The following is a 16,837-nucleotide window of genomic DNA, read 5'->3' on the forward strand; positions in this document are numbered from 1 at the left end:
CGAGAAGATGAAATATCATGAGCTCTGTCATAGTGCCATCGATTGTTGTGGTTGGGTTTGCGGTTATAACAATAACGCTTCAGCCTTTAGACAACCATTTCTTTTTAAATCGTCAGTATTAATGAGGGGTACGTTAAAATGAAGTTTGGGCTGTTTACGTTTTGTGTTTGCACTTTAAAAGTCTTTTTTTTCTGTCAATCAAATCAAATAAAAGAAATTCCTCCTTTATTATTCTGATGCGTGGCTGACGAAGAAAACAACCAATGAATGCCTGCCACGTCATACGCTATTGTTAGCGACTAGCCAATGAGTTTCACTTGGAGGCGGGACGACGTGGCAGGAACTCACTGTACAGAAGTAGTTAGCTCATGAGGTGTTAAAACTGTCTAGTTTTGTCATTTTATTAAGGAATTAAACATTTTTACCTCCGAAGGAACAACTATTAATCAACCTATTAAAACCTTCTTTGCGTCTACTCGTGCTTTAATGTCCAACAGTTACATAAAGATGTCGAAAAAGATGTTTAGCTAACGTTAGCTCATAATGCTAATGCTTTAGCTAGGTAAGTTAGCAAACAAGGTAAACATGCTGCACTAGATGGCCTAACACGCTTGTATAGATAGACGTGAATGAAAGAAAACGTGGCGTGAGGAGTCCGAGCTACAAGCAGAGATGAAGAAGTGGAACTGGCGAGAAGGACAGCGACCCTACCGGCGAAGAGGCGGTGGTCCACGGCACAGCTGGTACAGAGGCAACCGGCAGAGATCAACACAGGACGAGCAGTGGTACGTTCAAAGACATGTTGACACATGTTTGAGGTGCCTCGTTTAAAAAGTATGATGTGTCTCTCAGTCAAACAGTGTCTGCCACGATCCACTTGTCCTTAGCTCAATGATAATATCCTCTGTTCACAGGTCTGGACATTATGATGACGAGCCATCATTCAGAGCATCTCAGAGGAGACATGAAAATCAGTCTGCCTCTTCCTCTACCTCCTCATCTTCCTCTTCTTCGCCCTCCTCATCCTCCTCCTCATCGTCCTCTTCTTCCTCTAAGGCCAGCAGTGCTGCACCAGGTCAGTGTCAGATAGTTGTCAGAGAGTTTCCATATATTATCCACAGATTGCACATCAGGAAAACATCAAATCTGGTTATTCCTACTGTAAACTAGATCCTCAGAGATGTAGCTTGAAAAAGCAAGAAGAAACATGTTCATGCTTAACTTTACAACCTGTCCCGTCTCCAGAGCTGCCTGGTTTCTACTTTGACCCGGAGAAAAATCGTTACTTCCGCCTGCTGCCCGGACACAACAACTGTAACCCACTGACCAGAGAGCAGCTGCAGGAGAAAGAAAGAGAGAAACAGAGGAACAAGATGCTCGCAGAGGATGAAAAACTTAGAAAAGTGAGTGACTTCTTTCGTCACCATCACAGATAACCAGTCAATCATAACACACAGAAATCTAATATAAAGTGAAACTTGGGGGTGATTTTTATCTTATTGCCCGGCTCTGTTGTACATATTTTACTGGGCTGGGAATGGTCTTTAATAGGCTCACACGCTCTGTTGGTTTCATGCTTGTTTAATGATGGGACACGTATTATCTTCCTTATAGAAAGCACCAAGAACAGGATTGAATACTTCGCTACTGCTGCAGAAAAGACACCTTGGCCTGTTACCTGAGAACTCATATTGCAGGTACTGTATCGCACTGAATGTGTGCATGTGCATACATAGACATAGAGGTGTTTACCTTGTATTCATTAGAGTGCTCCAGGGGTGACTTATTTTTGTAGCCCCCCCCCGAAAGTTAGCATCACCCGGGTTCCCTTTACAAAAGGCATGTGGGATTTTTTCAATTAGATTTTGGATTTTTCCTGAAAAAAATAGACAGCTCTGTGACAAACAAAAGTTTAAGATACATACACATTTTGTTCAGCAAGATAATCTTCACAGATGAACACCACTTTTTTAAAATAATTTTTGAAGCATAAATCTGATTGCCAGAAGTAAAAAGCTAATGTTAAGCTATAAATGAACTACACCACGGTCGCATGACTTCAGCGTCACCCCATCTAAACTTTCTGCTGGAGGATTAGTGAGTAGATGATTCTCTGCGTCAGGCGTGATGACATTTTATCTCTTTAGCTTCTTTTAGCTACTTGTTAGCAGCAGCCTGTATCTAGACATGTAAACGCTTTACAATTCACAAATGGCACATTAACTGACATACAAAACGAGAAAAACTCTTAAGCTTGTTTCTCGTTTCTAGGACTCATTCCAGCAGCACTCTAAACACACATACACACAAGGCAAACACCCACAGCTGTAATACATTACAGACAAATAACAGTGAAAAAAGTTTAGCTTTAATGATAATCAGTTCTGTATGTGTAGAGTGAGATTTCTTTGGAGCATTGCCGGCCTCTAATAATGATGCTAATCCCTTCTGACATGGGTTTGAAAAACATACTAAAACTGCAAAATTCTGCTGCCTTGACAGTTTGAATTATATGAACTGAACTCATCATTGTTGCAAGAGAAATCCCAATAATAATATATTCATCCTATTGGCAAACATTTCTGTAAATAAATAAGAACAAAGGCACACATCGTCAGAGAGCTGAGAGGAGTCGAATCAATGATTGTGGTTAAGTGGATCGTCCACATGGGGTTCTAGTGGGTGTTACCATGGTTACTGTGTGTCTCCAGGCTGGTCCATGAGGTGAAGGTCGGCGGGATGAGACGCCACAAACTGGAGATCCAGAGCACGGACAACAGCAACCCCAACACTGACAACTTCAGACTCATAGTGGTGAGAACACACACACAGACACACAAAACAAGCTCCGGAAATACAAAACATCATTGCACTGTCGCAAAAACATGTTTTGACTTAATGTAGAGTTGGAAAAATCATTAATCGTTTTGTAGAACAGTTTTTCCTTGTGTAATCTCAAACCTCCTTGTTCCTTTCGTCTTTCTCAGGGGGACTCGGCGTGTGAGCGAGTGTTCACAGTCAACGACGTGTCGCACGGAGGCTGCAAGTACGGCATCATGAACTTCAGCAGCAGCAGCCGGGGATCTCTGTCTGTGGAAATGTGTGACAACCTCTACTTCACCAACCGAAAGGTGGGAGCTGGAGCAGTGACTCTGAATATGTAGACATTTACTATAATAATCCGTTTTTTTGTCAGTAAAAGTTTAAATGTTGGAAATGTGTGTGACAGTTTTGCTCTGGGTAAATGTGTTTCAGGTGAATTCCATCTGCTGGGCCTCAGTCAACTACCCGGACTCCCACGTGCTGTATCCTTCCTGAGCTTTTGCAGTGCTCCTCTTTGTCACCCTATGTGTCTATTTGTAAACTCAGGTGCTGCTCAGACAGTGCCATTATTTTTCCTTGACTGAGCTGACTGTCAGATTGTGTCTGGTAGGAGCGGCAGACACGCCCGGCTGCGTCAGTTTACTTCCTGCTTCCCTCTTCAGCAACTCAAACCCAGGTTGTATTAGAAGCCTCTCAGTTTGATTCACACAAGCCTACAATTCATTATTATTCTTAAAGGTAGATTGCAATTATTTTGCATGATTTGTTTATTTACCGCCCCATTTTAACCTGTCTCCTCTCCTATGTACTCCTCTCTCCTCAGACCAGCCCGGGATGCTGTGTAGCTTTAAGATATCTTCAGCCTGGTCTTGTGCTTGGTGTCTCAACCCCCAGTTTGACAAGACCTTCAGCACTGGTTTGTCAACATCATTTGTCTTGTCATTTATAATCAAATTATACTTGTAATCCTAATCTGATAATCATCATCTGTGGCCTCTGTTTTGGGGTATGAAACAGTCTCTTAAATCATAATTATGTGGTTTGGGCAAAAAAAGCAGCTTGAATCAAATTATAGAGAGAATTTTCAGTTGTTTTTAAAAACGTATTTGCACGATAAAAGAAAAAAAAGATTTTGACATTCATGTTGGGCTTCAAGTTTGCATTAATGCATTCCGTCCTCAAACTTTATAAATCTTAATCATTGTCTTCTTGCCTGTGTCTGCAGGCCTGTCTCGTAGGGTGGTCGTGAAGGATGCAGAAACAGGCCGAACACAGACGTACAGCACCGGCAGCGATGTCTTGGCTCAGCAGTTTGCCCTCAGGGTGAGTCATCTGTTCCATTTAGGTTATTAAAGCATGTTTGAGTTCACTTCTAACACGCTGTTGTACGGATTTCTCTTTACTGTAAGAAAGAAAAAAAGACAGAAATGTAAAATTGCTCTTTTTTTCTTTTCACAGGTCCCTGTGCTGTTTAACGGTTGCAGATCAGGGGAGATCTTCAGCATCGACCTGCGTCAGCGCGGCCGCAGGGATCAGAGCTGGAAGGCCAGCCGCTTCCATCAAGAGTCAGCCATCACCTCCGTACGCGTCCTGCAGGACGAGAACTACCTATTGGCTGCCGACATGCTGGGCCAGGTCAGGAAAATTAGATATTTTTAAATAAGAGTTCAGCTTTACTCATTTATTTACAAGCTTGTTGACTGTTTTTTTGTCCAGAGATGAGTCCCCCCAAGTTGAAGCAGCTACCACATGTTTCACGTCTCTTTTAGATGGTAGACAAGTCACCCTTCTAATCATAACGCATTACGAGCTATTTACAAAGATTTAGAGACATTAAACCACACAATCTAATGCTGGTAAATAGCTTGTATTTACCCAAATTCAGAAGATAAATAAAAGTATTACTATCAATGCTTTAACTGTGTGCTCTTTTCTTGTTTATGTGCAGATTAAGTTGTGGGATGTTCGAGTGACAAAGCCAGTGCAGGAGTACAAAGGACACTACAATGAACACGCCTACCTTCCCATCCACGTCAATGAGCCCGAGGGGCTTTTGTTGGCAGGTAAGAGAGGACCAATCAAAGAGATGCCAGGTTTACCGTTGCTATGCTTTGACATACTTGTTGTAAGACGACACAAGCTTCAAGATCGAGCCGTGGCACAGTTGCAGATAAAAATACACTATGGCCCGATAAGGTGTTACAGAGATAGTTTGAAGCCTGCCAGAGATGTCTCATGTCTCTCCTAAGATGCTCTTCAACTCTTCACCCTCTTGAGTGGAAAACCAAAACACTAATCCTGCATTTCCTCCTCCTCTGTTTCGTCCTCAGTCGGTCAGGATTGCTACACAAGGTTATGGAGCCTAAAAGACGGCCACCTCCTGAGGACTATCCCATCACCCCACCCGACCGCGAACGACCTGATACCGAGCGTCGTCTTCTCCTCCAAGCTGGGCGGCTGCAGAGGGCTCCCCGGCCTGCTCATGGCCGTCAAACACGACCTTTACTACTTCCCATACAACACCGACTACCAGGAAGGAGGAGAGCAGCAGGCTGGCTTTTAGGAAAAGACTGAAAGTGTTTCTGAAAACAAGGACGCCAAATATGTAAATGGAGTTACATTTATATGCAAAAATCTACAGGTATTTATATTTGAAAGGGTTTGGCCTGAATGCAGTTAATTTCCATAAGGTTGTACTGAACTTTTGGTCGGGAAGAGGAGTTACATTGAAGTCTCAGGGGAATGTTATTTTTGACCGACTTGTTTGTGCCAAAACAAAATCGAAGTGCTACATATGAGTGCACACAATTACTACAGTTAAAAGGTCCAGTGTGTGGAATTTAGTGGCATCCAGCGGCGTGGTTGCAGATTGCAATCAGATACCCCTCATCCCACCCTCACCCCCCTACGATGGCTGATTAAAAACGCGAAGGCTGTAGAGCCAGTGTTTGGTTTGTCCATTCTGGGCAACTGTAGAAACACGGTGGACTCACTTCCTCTGTAGGTATAAAAAGCTCATTGTAAGGTAACAAAAACACAACTATGCTTGACACACAACAGAAGTATGAAAGTTATATTCCATTTCTGCCGATACATCCCGTACACTGGACCTTTACAATGGTGCTTTGTGTAATCTTTACAATAAAAAGTGCACTTATGATAGTTTGATTTTGAAAAAGGACAATACTGTGTTCACACTGTACATCAACATGTTTTCTAATTGTTATTGAATGAGTTAACACTAGAGCTGCAACATTATTTGATTAGTTGTCAGTTATTGAATATTTTGAAAATCAATGGTTTTAGTACTTTTATGGAAAAAAAGTCTTAAAGCTTCTTCAATGTGAATATTTTCTGGTTTCTCATCTAAGACAGTGAACTGAATATCTTTGGGACATCATCTTGGATTTTGGGAATTTTATCAACAGTTTTCACCTTTTTCTGACATTTTATAACCAAACTAATCAATTAATCTAGAAAATAACTTAGTTGCAGCCCTAGAAAACACAGTGATCTACTGCATCGTATTTGCTCCTGAATGACACACACATACAGACTGAGTTTCTGCAGTTTAATACATACTGTATGAGCATACATGAACATAAAGGTATTGATTTGTTCCTTGTGATATTCATTGAACGTCTCTCTCTGAGATAGGGACGGTGAAGATAGTTCACCGACTCAGGTCAACGCGTTGCGTCAGCTTATTTGTCGACAAACAAACTCTTCCAGTCAGTCATTGAAAAATAAAATAAAATCCCAGGTTACCCATCGCCGCAGTCAGATCTCGCAATGCCTAGGCCGTTCATTAGAAAGCCAAACTGCGTCTTGTTGCAATGAAGGCAACCGCAAGCGTTGCTCACTTGGTGCTCCTAGCTAACTAGCTACACAGCCTGAGTAGACAGAGTAATGGATTACTCTTCTGATTAGTATCTCCTGTTTTGAGGGGCCAGCCTCAAAGATGGTTTGAAATCTTTTTTTCTGTGTCGTATTGCTACCGTGAGCCAGCCACTCTATAAAAAGCAGTTTGTTGCATTTCCTCCCACTGCACTCACTTTTATCTTGATAGTAGTTTTCACATTTTTAAAAACAAAACGAGGCCATTTAAAAATTTCCCTAATAAAGTAAACTTTTTTCCCATATAGGTATATTCTATGTAAAATTTAAACAGTCCACATGGACAGCATTGTTAAGGCTGCTCTATTAATGGCTGCCCATTCAAATGCACAAACAACCACTAAGGATTAAGGGGATTATGTAAGTAGTTATTACTAAGTAATTACAGTTGGAAGTTGGAATGCATCTCTGTGCTACAGTACGTCATTGGCTTCTGATAGTTTGAATCCTCCTGAAGCCAAAGAGCGGCAGGAAAGCTGAAGCTTGCAGGGCTGAAGCAGAGGAAAATGACTGTACACATTCAAACAAGCAGCAGCTTTTTTTCAGGTTTCCTCTAAAGCCAGCCCTGAACGCTGTATCCAGGGCTCCTGCAGAGACAATCTTAGAATAAAAGTGCTTACCTGGATATTGGTTTAAGATGCTCAGTACTACTATTAATATAAGGTTTACACATGTAGCCCCAGACTACAAAAGGTGCTAATATTACTATTGTGTAACACTGGGGATTGTCAAAGGGGATCAGGGGTTTCATGTGCATTGATACAAACGTTGAAGGAGCAAAAAGGAACATCGAAGTTTACCTGAACTCAATCATTAGCAAGCTTGTACAATACTCTGATAAAAATGTTGTCAAGTTGTCTCATCTCTCCTACCTTGTTGATATTCAAGTCTCACTCTGACTGGTATTCACAGTGTAAAATATAGGCATATTAAAGTGAAATAGCGTCAAGGGACTGAAGTGACGTGAGGACAGCGTTAAAAAACAATAAACTGAGTCCGACCTGCCACAGACAGTCTGGTGGCAACCAAAAAATGCCACTATAAAGATAATAGGGACCGGAAGCCTTTCAGTCAAATCGTTGTCAGTTCCAGTTTTCGTAGAGGTGGGAATCCTTCACCGTTTTTCCACCCCCTGACTCCTGCCCCTTGTCCTGCTAGAGCTCCCCGGGTTTCTGACTGCAGCCGTTGCAGACCCTCACCGGGTGGTCCCAGCCGCGGGAGGGCACGGCGCGTCGCTCCTGAGAGCAGTCGTCGCACACGCCCTGGCCGCAGGCGCGACAGTGGTGGATGGAGAGGCGCGGGGAGAACTCCCGCTGGCACTCGCTGCAGGAGTGGATGTCCTGATCTGGGACCCAGTAAGCCGGGCGGGCGGCGTCCTTCACCAGACCTGGACACAGAGGAGAGGAGGCAGTAGTTGGTAATCTGTCTACTGAATTTGATGACCAAAATCAGGGACATAACAGACATCTCTGGTACTACGATGCAAAAATGATCATGACCGATCACTGACAGTGAGTGGATGGGTGATTTTCAGCTGAATCCTACAGAGTCACAGGCATATTCATCAATCGTTCTCATAAATCCTCTATAAATAGAAACGACTGCAGGTGAAAGTGACACAAACTACCACAATCTTCTACATATTTAAAGAAGTATTTGAAAGATGGTCTTTTCATAAAACTGGGCTGATGCAGTAGAGAGATACAATTTTCAAATTGGTGACATGTTACCAGAAAAAAAAAAAAGGGCTGTGATATTCCCTGCCTCATTTTACAGTTTGTGAAACAGGCATACAAGAATACGTTAGTACAGCCTGTGGTTTGAACAACAGCCCGAGGCCAGAGAAGGTTTGAGTTATGTTGCCAAGTAAGCTCTGGGTTCTAATGCTCACCAAGAGGTATGTCGATGGCACCAACCACAGCACCTAACGTGTTCTGAACAGCCTCCCCGACCTTCCTGGCTATCAGGGTGCCTCCCTCCTCCTCTAAGGCAGCATCCAGCAACTCTGAAACGGGAAACATGCGTACAATAAAAACAGGCACTCACCGGTCGTGAAGAAACACATCCAGGAAACCATTACAACTGATACGTGTGATGATTTACCAGTTGAGATTTCCCTGTTGTGGAAACAGGCGTCGCAGACCCGCACAGGTGCGAGGCCCCAGCCTCTCTCCGGGACCGGCCTGGTTTTTGAGGAGCAGGAGTCGCAGAAGCCCTCTCCACAGGCACGGCAGTGGTGCTTGGTGTCGTTGGGCTGGAACTCTTCCCCACATTTATGGCATTTCTGCATCAAACACAATGTCACACCGTAGCTGTAATTCCAGAGAGCTTTTGTAGACGTCTTCTCTCCACAGCACTGAAACTTTTTTTTTTTCAAATCCAGCTTTTTAGTTACATACCAGGATGAGGGAGTTGGGTTTCCAGTAGGCGGGAGCGATCTGGTCGGTAAGCCAGGAGGTGACAGCTTTGGCAGGCTTGACGCTGAGTTCGGACACGGACTGAGAGATGTACTTGACTCCATCCAGCAACCTCTGGGCAGCGTTGTTGTTGTCTTTCAAAAAACCGTCAGACTGTAAAGAAGCCGAGAGGAGCACAGCAGAGCTGACAGATACAAATAAATACACTGGCTGACAGACTTTCACTCAATTCTCACTTTAACGTTATTTGTTTCAAGTGCAGTATTTCAGTCATGTTTATACAAATGTGACCTATTATCACTGAACACCGGCCGCCATGCTAACAGAAATACAGTCATGTGTCACTCTAAATTGCTAACAGGCAGTAGCTGACATAAAGCATGATTTATGCTTGACATTTAAGCTTCTCTACTCACCACTATTGACTAAATATGCTCGGATAAACATGTTAAAATGAAACAAAGGTCACAATACTTTGCATTAGTTTCCCGGGCATCTACATACAACCAGCTGGCAAGACCGTTCTGCCCTCACAGCTCACAGTGGACGTGACAACATTAATTCCACTTAAAACCTTTGAAATCTTGGCTCGCAACTTTGCATAATAGGCTTAGACAAAATCTCATTTAGGCTGTTCCACTGTGTTCTCACCCCAGGCCAGATGTGCTGGATCTCTGTTCTGACCACTGTTTCCACTGGGTCCTGGTTTCCGTACCAGTACTGCCTGCTTCTGTAGATCACTGCGCAGTTTGGGCACTCGATCACATATCTGGACAAAGACAAAAAAAAAAAAAAAAGGTCACAGTTCCAGTATAGAAGGACAGATTCATGATGACTCTTCTGTTCACTGTCACATACAGAACATTTCTTACAGCACTATTTGTTGTTATAACTGAGCTCGGTAACTGTGAATGGAAAACAGTTCCACTTTAAAGAAGGGCGGATCATCACTTGTGTCATTTTCCCATTTTTTTACCATAATAAACGGAGACGTATTAATTTATTTCTGCCATTTCCAATCATCTTCCAAATGGTTCTGCGGCAGCCGGACTCACCCAGACCAGGCGTAGATGGCCAGGCCAAACCACGGTGAGTCAGACGAGGCTGTCGTTTTGGGAACCACTACCACCTCCTTCCCTCCCTCGTAGCAGGCCTGAAAAAGTGAAGCACGGACACTCAGAAACGCATCGAGTAGGCATACAATACTTCATGTGTCCGTTGTTTTTTTTTCAACTTGCCTTGCAAGTGTAGATGCGGTTGTCGTACTGCCCAGAGTAGCGGCAGCGATGTTTGGCTTCGTGGTCGAGTCCTTCCTTCAGGTGATTCATGCTTCTCTTACAGCCTGAGCTGAAAGTGGGAGGAAACCATGTCAGAGACAAAGGCCAGAATTTGTTTGCAAATATTTAAGGGGTTTATTAATGTGTTTTTTTTGTTTTGTTTTTATTTTAAAAGTTGTGTATTCTCATCATAAATAAACTTGGCTGACATGTACTTTTTGTCCTTCAATCAAAAGGGTAAACTATGTTAAGTTAAATGAAGTCTTGTCTTGATAGGGCTGGGCAACTACTGGAATTTAATTTTATTTCCAATTACTATTCCGGCTTATGAAAACAAAATAATTAAATCAATTATTGAGCCGTATTCCATTTCGCAATGATGCTCTCATTTTGTCTTGTGTTATACATCCAGCACACCCCCTTCCCTTTTGAGCAGTGTGCTCTCGCCCTCCCCTAACAGCCCATCACTCTCGGCTGCGGCATGTTTTGTCCAGCTCACTGTGGTCAGCAATCCTCTCTCACATTTTATATACCAAATAAAAAGAGCATTGTAATACATAATGCAGCAGCGAGAAGAGAGACACGTACCCACAGCTGAGGCAGAGGCTGGAGCAGGTAAAGTACTCATCTGGAAAGAATGAGTTACTGGTCATTTGCTCATCTGGAATATCCCCACTGAAGCTCTCGCTCAGGGCCTGAAGGCAGGAAGAGATGGAGGGACAGGGAGAGTCATTAAGTGTTCTCCCTCCATTACATCAGCAAATATCCAGAAGCCTGACTGTCAATCGAGCACCACTACCTGCAGAGCCTTGTAGATGACGCTGGCGGAGCGTGGCGAGCGGGTGGTGTTGTTATCCAGCTGTTGCTCCAGGCTGCGCAGCAGACCGCTGAAGTCTGTGGGAGGGTTGTAGGTCCGTGTTCCCCGGTACTGGATGGAGCTGAAAGCCTCTGGGAACAGACCCAGCTTCCTGAAACGCTCCTGGAGAAGACGCTCGGCGGACTCAGTCGGTTTGTCTGGAGATGGAGAGCAAATAGATTAATCTAATTCCATCTTCATACGGCTGAAAAGGTAAAAGAGAGGGATCTATTTCACGTACCTGATCCGAGCAGTTTGGTGTGGACGGTCTCATGGAAGATGATCACCCCAGGACCCAGAGTGGACAACGGGACGTCCAGACCGCAGCGGGTGGTGGTCGCCTTCAGCTCCTTGGTGAAATGTTTCAGGTAGGCATCTGATGCGTCACCGAGGAACTTGAAGAGATCGTCGTGGAGACGGTCGGCATGGGTTCGGTAGATGACCACATCAGAGATAGCCAGGACTTTGAGGAGCAGCCGGGTTCTCTGACCCTGATTGGCTCCTGATGAGGGAAAACGTCATAGTGAGTAAGAGTTAAGTGAGAAAAACTGCCGCCCACTATCCCGTGTTTACTGGATACCAAGTAATCCATTTATTGTACCATTACCAGCCCCGAGCAGTCCTTCTGTGTCGATGACTACCACCCGGTGCACAGGGTCCATTGCCGCCCACACACCCACGGTGCAGGACTCTTGAGTGGGCGAGGTCTTGAACACTTCCCGTCCGAGGAAAAACGTGTGGTTCAGGGTGTGGGACTTGCCCTCCCCGGTGTTCCCGAAGATGGAGACCACCTTGAGGAGCTCATCTGGCCTGCACCTCAGTCTGCTCACAAAGTCCTCCTCATCCTTCACCTGAGCATCCACACAGGATCAAGCCCCATCATCACGACATCACATCACAACAATGAGGTGCCATCTAAAAGATCAAAACATCCTTCTCTTACCTGCATCTCCTCTCTGTCGTCCACCAGAAGGAAGCTGCACACCTTCCCCAGCTCGGCCTTCAGGATCTCCATCTGCGCCTCCCCGGAAGTCAGGCTGTTGTCCTGGGGTGCTCTCGCGGGGGGGTACGGCGTCAGAGGGTGCTTCCTCTTGTTGACGCCGCTGTGGGTGCGCTTCTGGCAGTCCAAACACAGGTTGATCTTACAGCCCTGGCAGCGCACCACCGCTCTGAGGCGTCCTCCGTTGACCGAGCAGCTGCTGTCGCCTTTGCACGAGTCGCAGAAGGGAACGTGGCCCGGTGCGATCCGAACCCGGTCGTGGTTCCTCATCCGCTCCTGGCGGTGGAGCTCCAGCTCGCAGCGGGCGCACTGCAGGCTGCCGCATTCATCGCACTCGAACGCGGCCTCGTCTGAACCCCCGCAGGCGTAGCTCTCCTGACAGCCGAGGACCGTGCTCATCCCCTTATCTACAGCTGGACCCTGACCGCTCATCTCAACCCCGACAGGTCAGGACCGACTGACAGTATCGAGGACTGCGGAAGACACAAAGTTATGGCTCGGTTGGGGAAAAAAATAAAAAATCTCTAACCAGGTGTGATGCAACCTTTTCTGTTCAAACAGCCAACTCACTCATGGGCAATACAGTCAGAAAGTGCTGGAAATGTTCAGCTGAGGACCTGACATTAAGGAGGGTCCAGGCAAAACACTTGTCCCGACTAACACTTACTTTTATTCATGACACAACAGTTTGCTAGCTAACATTAGCTGCCCCGCATCTCTTCCCCCGGTCCAGTTGCTGTTTAAAACTCCCCCCAGTATGCTCTTCACTTTATCCCCCCCAAAAAATATACGTGATGAAACTCAGTAATAAATAGTTTAAACAGCCTTAGCGACACAAAGAGACATAAACAACCTTCGTTTCAATCGACTGACCTAGCGGCGGCTACCAGTCCGACGGACGACGACTCGCTCGCTGAAATGCTGCCTCATCACGGTCTAAAACCGGACACGTACGCAGCGGAGCACCGCGGCACCATAGCGCCGACAGCCGCGGACAGCTAACGTCGGAGAGAAAGTTAGCTAGCGGAGCTATTTTGTGTCAGACTCCTGGAGATGTTGTTGCTTTCACACCAGCTGATCGGCTTGTTTTTATCCAGAGTTCAGAAGTCATTCGAACGCGGTGCATTGTGGGTAATGGAGGATTTTTGGGAGTTACGCAGAGAGACGTGAGTTTAAACGTGAGTCTTGAACTACATTCTGTATTTTTATACTGATATATATCAACTTACACTGTTGACATTCTCGAGATACTCTGACAAAAGCTACCTGACTACTCAAACAAACGGAGCACGGTTATCGATCAGATACTCACCGCTGCCCATAATGCTTTGCACCTTCCAGCTGCTGTAGGGTGCACTCCTTTTTTCAACCGGCGTACGCCGAAGCTTACACAGTTCGACGGAGACAGCAACTAATATTAGAACACACGACTTCACATCAACTGTGTCGTCATATATGTTTAATTATTAAGTGTATTAATTAGTTAAAGGCATCTGGTTGGTGTGAAGCACGCGTATCGGCGCTGCCAACCATCCGACTTTTATGTTTTATGTTAGTTATATTTCTCCAACAACATCCAACCCGGACAGCCCGGTGTGGGTAACGAGTGCACCTGAAGTGTGAACTGATTTTGGCGTCAGCTCGGCTGTACTGCACTTGTCCTGGGAATATTCTCTGTTTATTGCCGTAACGCGTTTTTCTTATTCTATATTTAACTGGGTATGATTAGCATCATACGTATAGATGCATGATTTGCAATTTCCCCTCTCAGAAACAACCACTTTATGCGACTGACCTTGCCTGTTGTCAGATAGCTCAATGCTAACCTGTCTTCAGCGTTAGCTAGCTAGCTAAGCTAACTGTTTGTGTTCCCTTAGCTAATGTTCGCGTCTCTTCGACTCTCCCTGTTGTTGTTGCGTTCATGATGGAGGATGAAGCCTTCTCTGACATTAATGGCAAAGCCATATCTCTGGACTGTCAGAGTCACTCCGGCTTTTGCAGGGAGTTCACTGTCAGCTCCCCCAAAGTGTCCGTCGGCAAAGTGATGGTGTACACCTGCTGTGTTTGGCTGCTGGCATACACCGTGTTCTTCTTCACAGAGGTCAGACACATCTCAACTTATTGCGAAATAATGCCCAGAAAATAATGTCAATGTAATCTGTTTTTCCTCTAGTATCACCATGTACAGTTTCTTTGATTGTTTTGAATGGCTATACAGGTAGCACGTAGTAAAGCCAACTTTTACAATTTTCTAAACTGCACTTGAACATATCACACAGTCTATATGACTTATTGATGTTGATGCATTCAGGCAAATATTTCGTCTTTTTGTCAGTATTTTTCAGCTTCAATAGCTATAATATTTACCACAAGATTATTCTGAGTGTGTTAAACCCTGTGCTTGAAGTATATTTACTCAAGAACTTGTATTTTCTTGAGTATTTCCATTTTATGCTATATTCTGACTTACTACTTACTTATTCTTACTTAAAGGTATTTTTACACTGTTGTATTGCTGCTTAAATGTTAAATATCTGAACACATTTTTCACTGAACCAAGATGCTTCTAGAGGACAAAATGTTGATGTTGTGCCTTATTATAATGATTCATATAAACATGAATTTCACAAATGTAAATGTCCTCCATTTCTTGCAGAACACTGCCGTCCTGTCCAGCGCCATACTCATCACCCTGCTCGGCATGATGCTTCACATCCACTTTGTGAAGGTGGACCACGAGTCACTGCTCGTCATCGGCTCCTTGGGCATCCAGGTGTCCTCCAGCTACGCCTCAGGCCGCGAGACCACCAAGTTCATCGAGATGAGCAAGATCAAGGATATTGTCATCAATGAAGCTATTTATATGGTAAATTTATGTCCTTGTATTATTCAGTTCATGCTTTTGTAAAATGAGTTGATTGATGACTAATGCTTTTTATTTTTAGCATCAAATCATCTACTACCTTTGTGTGCTGTTGAAGGACCCCTCAGAGCCTAACGCAGTGTCAAGTGTGGTGCCATTGTTTCAGGTGAGATTGGATGCAAAGTGTATTCTTATCTCATAAAGCAACTTCCTTGTGGTGTTTAGTTCTTTGTTCGCTCCTGTTTAAAGGCTTTTAATACACTCGGTGTCATTCACGGTAACACGTTTCTAATGAACCTCCTTTTTTTTCTTCCAGAGTTCGAAGCCAAGGCTGAACTGCTTGGTGAAAGTTTACAAAAGCTGTCAGGAGATTCTTTCAAAGTGCTGATTAAACACATGTCATACACTAGCAGTGTGTTTGCTCATGCATTTTAATATGTCTTTGCTTAAGACATGTTTTCAAGCAGGAAGTACTTATTTTACTTTGGTACATCTTGATTTAATTGTATGTTCAGTGTTTTGTTTTCTTTCCTTTTCTCACCTGTATGAATACTCTCATGATGTGAATACAAAAGAAAGTGCTGCCATGTTTTAAAAGACCAATATTGGTGTCATAATGACTTTATGTTGCACTTTATTGTGTAATTACTTGAACTTATTTTATTAGCACTGTCTTAAAAACTACTAGTTTAAACCCTAAAGAGTCAAACCTTTGTATTAGAGGATAGAAATTGAGCTTTTTTGTAACTTATTTATTCATTTAGATTTAAATCAAATAATTTTGCCAACTTCTGTATTTTATAATCTTCCCCACAATGTATTTTTGATATAAATAACTTTTAATAAAACATAACAATATCAATATGTTCCTTTTTGTGTCTTTGAGGAGCTCTACCTTTCTTCCCCAGTAGGGGGCAGCACCACTCTAACTGGATCTCACATCAATCACACTTTCATATTAGATTCATTAATGACTTCAGACAAGAACCCTTCATATAAACAGACAAATATATCCTAATCTTTGTTTCACCCACAGTGTCAGATACATTTGCACACTTCACATTAGAGTTATTAAAGCAGATGTATACATGCAGTGTCAGATGTGCTGCATGTACAGAACACTTTTAGAAAATAAACATCCACGCCTTCTTCCCCAATTATACTCTCACTTCCTCATAACTAGATATACCTTCATCTTCAAGATGCAGTTGGTCACGTGCACCTGGTGACTTGTTGATATACCAGACCTGTTTTCTAAAATGTGACTTCCTCACAAGTGACATTAATTACAGTTTATGTTACAGTGAAATGATGCTACTAACAGTTTGATAACACCTGTTCAGATTTTATGATGAGGTAAGTTCCTCTCTGACACTGCAGACTCTTATTGCAACCTTCTTGTTAAGTTGTAATTGGAATAATCGTGTGTTAAGAAGTTTAGTTTTTACTCACTATTAATGTCAGAACAAAGTATTTTTTGGTAACACCCAAGCAAAGAAGCAATGCTTTTTGAGTCAGGAGCATAAGTGCCCAGTGCTTTCTGAAAAGCAATGGTTTCACCTTTTAAATAAAGTGCTGTATTCAGTTGAGGAGAGTGTTGTTAATGATCCTCCTCAAATCCTCCCCCTAATGTTCCCTCCTCAAACTGCTTCCTGGTTGCAGCTAATCCATAACAATATAGCTGAAAGTTTAATGGGTCTCCAC

At 43.7% G+C, this 16,837-nt stretch overlaps 3 protein-coding genes across 5 annotated transcripts; 2 read left to right on the plus strand and 1 right to left on the minus strand.

Annotated features, from left to right (window-relative positions):
• The first annotated feature begins 325 nt into the window (after positions 1 to 325).
• wdr21 (WD repeat domain 21) lies at positions 326 to 5,849 on the plus strand. The gene is made up of 13 exons (XM_073492405.1): positions 326 to 785; positions 915 to 1,075; positions 1,246 to 1,403; positions 1,615 to 1,697; positions 2,712 to 2,814; positions 2,988 to 3,131; positions 3,256 to 3,305; positions 3,420 to 3,499; positions 3,647 to 3,739; positions 4,049 to 4,146; positions 4,282 to 4,458; positions 4,772 to 4,886; positions 5,154 to 5,849. Exons 1-13 carry the CDS (start codon positions 673 to 675, stop codon positions 5,384 to 5,386), a joined length of 1,608 nt encoding a protein of 535 aa, XP_073348506.1. The 5' UTR covers positions 326 to 672; the 3' UTR covers positions 5,387 to 5,849.
• Positions 5,850 to 6,380: 531 nt separating this feature from the next.
• Positions 6,381 to 13,571, minus strand: zfyve1 (zinc finger, FYVE domain containing 1). Of its 2 annotated transcripts, none has more exons than XM_073492404.1 (13): positions 13,144 to 13,571; positions 12,214 to 12,743; positions 11,878 to 12,121; positions 11,512 to 11,772; positions 11,214 to 11,428; positions 11,003 to 11,109; positions 10,376 to 10,484; positions 10,193 to 10,290; positions 9,789 to 9,906; positions 9,120 to 9,290; positions 8,824 to 9,004; positions 8,612 to 8,725; positions 6,381 to 8,107 (listed from the first exon to the last, which is right to left on the minus strand). In XM_073492404.1, exons 2-13 carry the CDS (start codon positions 12,700 to 12,702, stop codon positions 7,875 to 7,877), a joined length of 2,340 nt encoding a protein of 779 aa, XP_073348505.1. In that variant the 5' UTR covers positions 12,703 to 12,743; positions 13,144 to 13,571; the 3' UTR covers positions 6,381 to 7,874. The 2 variants fall into 2 exon arrangements, with proteins under 2 accessions (XP_073348505.1, XP_073348504.1); XM_073492403.1 differs by having other exon boundaries at positions 11,872 to 12,121; positions 13,144 to 13,235.
• Positions 13,572 to 13,890: 319 nt separating this feature from the next.
• On the plus strand, positions 13,891 to 15,995 carry pigh (phosphatidylinositol glycan anchor biosynthesis, class H). 2 transcript variants are annotated; one of them, XM_073492922.1, is made up of 5 exons: positions 13,910 to 13,989; positions 14,148 to 14,371; positions 14,927 to 15,136; positions 15,216 to 15,299; positions 15,450 to 15,995. In XM_073492922.1, the coding sequence occupies exons 2-5, from the start codon at positions 14,192 to 14,194 to the stop codon at positions 15,519 to 15,521; spliced, it is 546 nt and encodes a 181-aa protein (XP_073349023.1). In that variant the 5' UTR covers positions 13,910 to 13,989; positions 14,148 to 14,191; the 3' UTR covers positions 15,522 to 15,995. The 2 variants fall into 2 exon arrangements, with proteins under 2 accessions (XP_073349022.1, XP_073349023.1); XM_073492921.1 differs by having other exon boundaries at positions 13,891 to 14,371.
• Positions 15,996 to 16,837: the final 842 nt, after the last annotated feature.

This window comes from Pagrus major, chromosome 22 (genome assembly GCF_040436345.1).
Source record: "Pagrus major chromosome 22, Pma_NU_1.0".
Lineage (NCBI taxonomy): Eukaryota > Metazoa > Chordata > Actinopteri > Spariformes > Sparidae > Pagrus > Pagrus major.